Genomic DNA, 9,481 nt, shown 5'->3' with positions numbered 1-9,481 from the left:
GAGGTTGCGCAAGAAAATAGAGAAAAGAGAGAGAGAGAGAGGGAGAGAGGAAGGGAGGGAGAGCTCAATATCTCGCGGGAGTTGCGCAGAGAGAGAGAGAGAGGGGGGGGGGGGGGGGGAGGGAGTGACGGAGGGAGAGCTGAATAGGTCGCGGGAGTTTGAGACGAGAGAGAGAGCTCGCGACGAGGGATTGTGAGGGGGAAAGCTTGCGAGGATCAGGATCGGGACTCGGGAGAGATTGAGAGGGAGAGCTGGCGAGGATCGAGAGAGGGAGAGAAGAGCTAGCGAGGATCGAGAGAGATTGCGAACGAAAAAAGAAGCCATGCATCGTCTCGCCAAGCTCGCGAATCGCCATAGCCATAGCTTCTCCTCCATGGCAGCTGCTGCTGCTAAGCTTTCCCCTCCCGTCCTCCCCCCTTTCGATCACTCCCCCGATCCTTACACCGGCCCTCCCGCCCTCCAAATCCTCGAAAAACGCCGTCTTTACATGAATCCCGGCATCATCCTCTACTACAAGAATCCCGTTCGTCTCCTCCTCTTTTCTTAATGTGCCCATTCATTTCGTTCGTTGCTTTTCCTCCATCGGATGGATTTCATTCCGTTGTTGTTTTGATCGGTTTCGCTCATTTGATCCAGCTCAATGATTCTTCCCATTCATCCCATCCTCGCTGCAGCATCATCTCATTTTTTGCCAAACCTTTTCTGATTCTGTCCTCCTCCAGATCAATCATTTTTGTTTGATTGTTGTTTGATCGGTTGTTTGATTGTTGTTTGATCGGTTTCGCTGTATTTGAACCAGCTGCATCATTCTTTCCAATCATCGCAAACTAGTTGCAGCATCTCATTTTTTCCCAAACGTTCTCTGATTCTGTGCTCCTCCAGATCAACATCGTGCAGGGCAAGATGCAGTACCTCTACGATGAAACAGGGAGACGCTACTTGGATGCTTTTGCAGGCATCGTCACTGTTTCTTGTGGGCATTGCCATCCGGACGTCGTGGATGCAATCGTGAAACAAACCAAGCTGCTTCAGCACACCACCACAATCTACCTCAACCACGCCGTGGCTGATTTTGCCGAGGCTCTCGCTCAGAAGATGCCCGGCAATCTCAAGGTATAGGAATCCGATCTAGTCTGCAACTCATAGCTCATCTTTACTGGGACATTGTTTCTGTCAGTTTCTTGTCCTTTCAAACAGAAACCTTTCGAGTTTTGGTGCTTTGTTCATGTTAATTGATCTTCGTCGCGACATGGTCGTTGTTTGATCGTGCATTGTTTTCTGCATGCTAATGATCTTCTCCATGAGATGGTGGTTGTTTGATTCTCCTTCTGCTTGATTTTGCTTTGATTTCTGCATGTTTATGATCTTCTCCATGAGATGGTGGCTGTTTGATTGTCCTTCTGCTTGATCTTTCCTGGGATAACATGGTCTCAAATTTGTAATTAGTCTGTTCACTTGTGCAGCTACATCTTATATCGTTGCTGGATTATGCCAATTCTGCATATGCTTGTGTGTGGGAGGGGGATAAAAAATGACAGTGAAATAGGATTATGCAGGTTGTGTACTTCGTAAATTCAGGTGGAGAAGCCAACGACATGGCGTTGATGATGGCTCGCCTCTACACTGGCAATTATGACGTCATTTCCCTCAGAAATTCCTACCATGGCCTGAGTGCAGCCACCATGGGTCTCTCAGGCCAACGTATTTGGAAGTACAATGTTCCACAGGTCTGTAAACCAAGCAGATAATTTTGAATCACAGTCTATTAAATGCTTCAATTGCATAGTGGTTCGCTAAATCAGAGTCCCTGCAGGGTTTTGGAGTCCACCATGCAGTGAACCCAAATCCCTACAGAGGTCGCCATGGTGCTGATGGGGCAAAGTACGCAGCCGATGTTGCGGATCTGATCGAGTCAGCCACATCTGGTCGTGTTGCTGGCTTCTTTGCAGAAACTTTTCAAGTATGATGATCTGAAGCTCGGTGAGCACAGTTGTTTCTGAGCTGTTTTACTTTTTTACTTAATGGGTTCCTTTTGTATTTCAGGGGGTAGGTGGAGCTGTCGAGCTTGCACCGGGCTATCTTCCTGCTGTCTATGATATAGTCAGGAAAGCTGGAGGCATTTGCATTGCTGATGAGGTGCAAACCGGCTTTGGTCGCACTGGGAGCCATTACTGGGGATTTGAGACCCAGGGTGTTGTACCAGATATTGTAACGTTGGCTAAGGTGGCTGTTTTTCTCTTGTTCATACTCAGAAGGCTTTGTTAAGCTACTCTTGTACTTAGGTGGTTCTTACTCTTCGGTAGGCATTTGTTAAGCCATTGTCTTCTGTCAAGAGGCTTGTATTGAGTACTCTTAAATTTGTGGAGTACAGACGACTTGGTAAGTTATTGTAATTTTTTCCATCCCAAACTTGGTAGGCGGGTCTGGATATTTGTTAGCCAAGTCATCATGTTGAAAATAGTAGAGTCTGGGAAACTAAGCTTATTCTGGTTGCAGGGTTTAGGGAATGGTCTTCCTGTCGGTGCAGTTGTCACAACCCCAGAGATTGCTAGTGTTATGGCGCGCAGTCTGCACTTCAATACTTTTGGAGGAAATCCAGTCTGCTCTGCAGGAGGACATGCTGTTTTAAGAGTATTGGAAAAGGAAAAACGCCAGCAACATTGTGCTGAAGTGGGTGGCTACCTACTCCAGCGATTGTGTAGTCTGCAACAGAAGCATGACAGTATGTTCTTTCATTGCCTAATTTGAATTACTCTTATATGGAAGAGGAACACTTCTTCAGACTGATATTGACAAGAACAGTATTATTGGGAATGTAAATGGCTATGGCCTTCAATTAGAACTTATTAGCATACAAGTTTTTGAGTTCTGACACCATAAACCTTATATCCTCAGTCATAGGTGATGTCAGAGGAAGAGGATTAATGATTGGAGTAGAGTTAGTGCGAGACAGACAATCAAAGGAACCAGCAAGGGAGGAAACTGCTGACCTTTATGAAAAGATGAAAGGTATGCTGCCAAGTGTAGTGGCAATCGACCTGGCAGATTATAGACTTTCATTGTATTTAGGAGATTGCAAATGACACGTTTTGTTGTGGGTGATGCATTCCAAACAGATCTTGGAGTACTGGTAGGGAAGGGTGGCTTTTATGGAAATGTCTTCAGAATCAAGCCTCCCATGTGTTTCACTATGGAAGACGCAGGTATTTCAAACTTGTAATTTATGAATCGCTTTGTAGTAAGACTTAAACTTGTTCTCCTAGGATGTTAGTTTGTGGCAGATAGGATAATCTGATATCAGGGTTGGCTACAGCTTGCTTAATTAAAAACATATATTTGCTGCCTTTCGCAGATTTTCTGATAGAGGTTATGGATTACACGATGTCAAAGCTCTAAGTCAAGCAATATATTTATAGATGAGCTGGTTTCAGGTAAGAATTTTGTTATTGATTTTATACGATCTTTTTTGAACAGTCGGATCATGTGGAGGTCTGTATTCTGAGTTCAGATGCCTCTACTTTTTGGTTGTTGCTATCCTCAATCCTGGTGCAAGTTTCAAAATGTCAATCATCAGATAGCTTGACATTGACACCAAACATGCTATTTGTTTTGTGTCTGGCGACTGCTGTTTCAGGTTTAAAAGAAAGCCAAGGTGGATGTGTGTGGCAAGATCCATTTGCAAGATGTGCTGGGGGGTCGTATCGATTATGTAGCGCCTGTGCCCTTGCCCTGTTCTTGCAGCTGTCTGGAACATCAGGAATGGCTTTCACTTCAAAACTGTGCCTTTATGAATCTTAAATGTGAAGCATGTCAGTTCGAAAGTTTCTTGATTCTAAGATCCCCTTAAGGGAAACAAGAGGATCTCTATTTTTTTAAATCTGTGCAGTTGCAGGCAGCTCTTCACCCTGATGGGTCAGCATGCATGCACCCATGTGGATGTAGATATATCCACACTCAATGCATAGATATAATCATCTCATCTATATGCAGTATGCCATAGCAACATTGAAGAATGGCTATTACATTAGCACAAAATATCTGGGAGAGAATTGATGGTTTTATGAAGTGTAAGGAAAAAAGAGGGTGAAAGTAATTCGCACAGACTTCTAGCTTTGGAGGTTAAGCCAAGAAATAGAATAAGAAGTGCCACTGACTGAAGCTATTGTTTGATGCACATTGGTGAGTCTAGTGTGGGATGGAGGGTAAAGATACCTTTGTATATTTTATCTCTGTACACATACTTGCTAAGGAAGCACACACAACACATGTATTATTGCTATATACACCATAGTAGTTATTGTTAAATGCACATAGGTAAGTGTGGGTAAGTCTGCATCATGTGTGCCTACCTCGCCTTCACATTCTGAAGATGGGTGGTATTGTCAAAACTAGAATCAGAAGATTATGTATAAAAGCGGAGCCTACCGACCTAGATTTTACGGTTAAAATCAAAGGAGCCACAAAAGGGAAATTGGTGCGTCGGTAGTGAAGTGAGCATGGATATCTAGTGTGAAAGTTCTTTTGCTTTTTTTCCCTCATGAATTGCACTTTAGTGGGTGAAGTTAAGGTCATTCATCATGAAGGTGATTAGAGTGTTTTGGTGGCTTGTAATAAATCAAGCCAATTTCACTAATGGATAATTGAATGAGGGGCAAGAAGATATGTATAAAACATGAAGGCATTGCAATTTTAATCAATTCAAGCTAGCAAGGATGGACAACCTTGTTGCCAGTACATGGATATTAACTTAAGCAACCATTTGTGGATGAAGGTTGTGATAGGCATAGATTAAATGGATGTTCTCAATGGAATTGATTCAAATGCACATGGGTTGGACAAAAAGTTTTGTATGCAACAATTTTTATACAAAGGAGAGCACACCATTTTAAAAGCCTCCAAAACTCTTTAGAGTTGAGAATCCCCGTTTGAAATTTGTTTGCACAAAATTGAGCCCAACCAAAGTGCCAAATCAATCACTTGGGGTTCTCAAATATGTGAATCTACTTTTTGCACATAATTGGGCATGTTATGAAATGATTAGATTACTATTTCTTATCCTTAAATTTGTTACCTTAGAGAGGGCATTTCATCGAGTGAAGGTTTGATGACGTTATTCTTTAATTTGCCATCTTACCATTTTCCTTAAAGGGTATCTCTCATTACTTTGGTGTGTGAAGGTTTATAATGTGTACTTATGCTTATTGACAAATCTTTATTGCTACCGTATTATACCAATCAAAGTTTCTTGAAATTAGGAGACATGAATACTTAAGAAAACAAGTAGATCATTTTTTCCTTTAAAAAAGGATAGGATTGATTTCAAAAAATGGTATCCTTGTCCTTCCTATCAAGCTAAGGCTAGATCACACAACCATTGTTCTAAAAATCAATTAACCAAAACATTGTTGTTCAAAAAGTGGCCAATGTAAATAAATAATACAACATGAGAGCTACTAAGTAAAAATAAACTAGATACATGGCCTAGAAAAAATCCATAGCTTTAATAAACATCCAAGAATCACCAATATTCAATGAGACAAGGTTTTTGTAAACCTTTTTCGATTCTTATGTTGATAAATTGTTGTATTGGGGATAAAGGCTACTATTTAAATCACTAAAAGTGATGGAGTGGATTTTTGTGAGTACATTCAATCTTATCGATGCTAGGTATTATAACAAAAAGGCTACTATTATTTGCTTTTAGATTAAGAACCCACACAATCTATGAACTACTTGAAATTATATGGGTGCCATGTATATACATCTCTTTAGTGTGACTACATCTGCCAATATGTTCTAAATCTTGAATCCATTTGGTATGTCCATTTGATGTGTACTATTGTGTCAAGGTCTCATGCATGGATTTTATTAACTTTTTAACATAACACACAAGAATAAATAAATTCCATTAGAAGTGATTTGTTGTCGTCATTCACTTGATCTCATTTATCAAGCAACCTAAAGATAATCACCTATGATGCTTATATTGAACATTATTTTCCAATAAGAGAGCGAGCTTCATGCCAATAGCTAGTGTGCAACAGCAACGACCAAATCCCAGTTTTTAGGTATTACAATAGCACATTATTATTACTTTTAAAAATTATTTTCTAAGGTACATATGTTTCAATGATGGTGACAATAAGAGACAAGCAAGCATGAATTTTTAAACTTTCAAAACCAAATAATAATAATAGTACACGCAAGTTCATTAGAATGGGTCCTTTAGAAGAGAACTTCAAGTGTGACAAAATTGACAAATGGAAGACATTGAAAGAGCAAAATGCCCAACTTTGGGGGAGGCTTGTGAACTTTTTCATATCCACTACCAGGCACCAAGAAAGCAAATGGAGAACATGGCATGAAAAGAAAATATGTAGATCATGTCATTTGTAGCCATCCCTTTGTTAGACACACCCAATCCACACCCTATGTACTACTAGTATGGCCAACCCAATCCCTTACGTTGCATTGCTAGTACTCTAAGAGACTATGCACAATTATAAACTATCATGTTGTTTCCCCAATTTCGTATCCACATTTCTTGGTAGCTTAACCATTAATCCTTTGTAGGGATGTCACTTCACACATTGGACCTACCATCCCCCATTGTTTAATCATGAATCTTCATTTGTTGTCGCTATTCACCCCTCTCACAAATCTCTTTGTGATCCTATTGGTTTGTTTGCCCCACGTATTTCATGATGAGCTTGGCATTGGGGACATCAGTGATATTGGCATTGGTGTCATTATAGTCCATGTGAGCTTCTGGAGAATAACACTGGTGCCTTCCACTCCAATTTTCTTATGCCTTGTCTGCCATAAATCCAAAGAAATGGACTACATCATACCTGGCTCGAGTCATGACTTTGTTTAGCACCTATCAAAAAACCACGTCCTATTTCATTTGACATCTGCCAAAGTAGCGCTTGTGAGATCGCGTATCCTCCTCCTTCATTCCACATGTCATGAGGGTAAGAAGATCTTGCAAGCTAGATGTGGTCAACTTGATGATGAGCCTAGACCCCACTACAAGAAGACATGAAGATCATGGAATGTTGAAAATGGAGGCTACTTACCTTGCAAGGATCATACAAGTGGCAGCCCATGGTAACCCACTCTCTCGATCATCTTGTGTGATCGAATGGTTGGACCGAAGCTCGTCTCGCGAACATCCCATTATCATTCCATTACATCCTATTCAAAAGGTCTACTCCAGATGTAGGCCCCATTTGTGGACATCTTCATGACAAAGCAATCATCCGCCGGGAACCCCTAGATTGGAAACCTTGTTGCCATTTAAAAATTATACGTGGAGTCCTGGTTTTTGTATCCTTGTGTGCTTTCATCTACTCTCATTTGAGCCAGGTTCTTTGAAGCTTGTAGTCTAAGAAATGGATAAGAAAAAAATTCCATAATCAATCCTATAACCAATATGCCTTACAAAGTGGTCTCACATTCTACTCTCTCTAGCAAGGGAGGGAGCTTCTCTAGGATGTTCTTGCTCTTGTATGTTCTCTAAGTCGTCCTAACCTAGCTTTACTAGGTTGGACATTAGTATGTCCCTCATGATTCTCACTTATACTTTATCATGCAACGGTGGCCTTTTCATGGTTGACAACTAATTGATTAGGTATTGCATAGAGTATTTGTAGTCATTGACATGAATCATGAGATGTACAATATCCATTTCACATGACATGATAAAATATATCATACAACCACACATATGCATATCCTTGGCCTTGTAGAGTAATGGGAAGCAATTGTTCCTTCGGTGTTAGTAGCTGGCACGTGGTTCATGGTCCCCTTCAATCATGTCTAATCATGCCTTCTTGATGCATTCTAATATGGGCACATCAACCTTTTCCTGTCAAGAACACCCACATAGTAGCTTATGCATGTAACCCCTAGGAATTTTACTGGACTTAGGTGTTCTTTTGTCCAGAGATGGTCATCGTACTTGTGCTCTATGGCATCCATCGGGTTCATCTTTCCAATGGTTGGTGGAAACTCAAAGATGATGTCTCTTGTGTACATTCTTGGAAGTTCCACCAGTTATCAGGTATGGTTATTGCAAGAGCCTTGTTAAAGTACTAAATGCTCGATGCCTAGCAAAAAATTATCAAGATCCTTTATGAGCTCTTCATTGAACCATGTTTAGGGCTATCAAGATTGATTGGCTCCATTAGCGTGCTCAATGAATGTAGGCCTTTTCTCAAGGGGTGTGAAATGAGGATTTCTTGGCCTTGCTCCTTATTGGCTACCAAAGGCACGCATACACACACAACAACAAAATATACTAAATTGATGTTAATACTCATAGTATTCCTAATTGATATTTATATTGTTTTTTATAACTTTACAGTTTTTATACTAATAAATTAAGTGGTTATATGATTTAGTGGATTACTTCAAGTGTTGTTGTTGCATTGGAGTAGGCGGTATGCATGACTTGGAAGGAGTAGGGAGGGGAAGGGAGACATGTATATTTGTGGGGGCCCGGAGGGTATAAGCTAAGGCTATGGGTAGTGGATGTTTGTGTGTGTGATACGGGAGGTAGGAATCTAAGCGCACAAATCTAGATCAACACATGGCAATGGAGGGGGGAATAACACGTGGCAATTTGCACACATTCTAATGGTTATGGGAATGGCATGTGGCAATGGAGGCACAAATCTTCTCAACAAGTGACAATGGAGGCAAGAATGACACATGGCATTTCAAGCGTCAAAGGACCACTTGGAAATTTGCACACATGGCCTTTTGATCGCAAAATGTCACATGGTATCCATGGATGCTTTTATCGAAGCTATGCTTATATATTAATATAAAATCTTGGCAAAAGTTTATCGAGCTTTATTTTTTGGTTTCAAAATATTGATAGATGTAGTACACTTTTATTTATTTATTGTTCAATTTTGAAGCAAAAGACATATATCCTAGCTAATATTATTTTTTTGCATAAAAGTTTCAAATCCTGTGGAATCTTTCAAACATTTTTTTTAATAAGGATAGAAAAACTTTCGACACCAATATAAAACCTTAGCTTCTTAATGAAACTAACTTGAAAAAATCATCCATGATGGTATCTTACCATGTGGCATTTCAATCATTGAAAGGCCGCATGTGCGAATTGCCATGTGGTATCAACCTATCTCACGTCCGCATATCAGTTCAAGAGGAAAGCGCAACGTGGCAAGTGCCACATGATCATTTCAGTAGTCAAATCAATGACATGAACTTGCCACATTTCCTCCCCGATTAACACATGCATGTAGGACAAGTTGACACATGGAGATGGAGGCAAGAATTAAACATGGACATGGCTGAGGACTTGCACCATGGATGTAGTATGGGTAGATACACGGATGTGAGATGATATGACATGTGGATGCAAGACAAGCTAGCATATGGGAACAGATGGCAATGCAAGCAAGAATAACATGTGGCAAATTTCACATGGACTTTTGGCTGTCAA

The 9,481-nt window shown here is 40.5% G+C and overlaps 1 protein-coding gene across 2 annotated transcripts; it reads left to right on the top strand.

Annotated features, from left to right (window-relative positions):
• Positions 1–223: 223 nt before the first annotated feature.
• LOC147904792 (alanine--glyoxylate aminotransferase 2 homolog 1, mitochondrial-like) lies at positions 224–4,455 on the top strand. Of its 2 annotated transcripts, XM_087388422.1 has the most exons (10): positions 224–523; positions 883–1,113; positions 1,557–1,727; positions 1,814–1,960; positions 2,044–2,223; positions 2,497–2,722; positions 2,896–3,009; positions 3,117–3,203; positions 3,353–3,431; positions 3,635–4,455. In XM_087388422.1, exons 1-9 carry the CDS (start codon positions 323–325, stop codon positions 3,394–3,396), a joined length of 1,401 nt encoding a protein of 466 aa, XP_087244548.1. In that variant the 5' UTR covers positions 224–322; the 3' UTR covers positions 3,397–3,431; positions 3,635–4,455. The 2 variants fall into 2 exon arrangements, with proteins under 2 accessions (XP_087244548.1, XP_087244557.1); XM_087388431.1 differs by lacking the exon at positions 883–1,113.
• Positions 4,456–9,481: the final 5,026 nt, after the last annotated feature.

This window comes from Dipteris shenzhenensis, chromosome 2 (genome assembly GCF_047967505.1).
Source record: "Dipteris shenzhenensis isolate YYH24624 ecotype China chromosome 2, Dip_SZ_1.0, whole genome shotgun sequence".
In the NCBI taxonomy this organism is placed as follows: Eukaryota; Viridiplantae; Streptophyta; class Polypodiopsida; order Gleicheniales; family Dipteridaceae; genus Dipteris; species Dipteris shenzhenensis.
The sequence above is the reverse complement of the archived record's forward strand: the minus strand, read 5'-3'. Positions and strand labels throughout refer to the sequence as shown.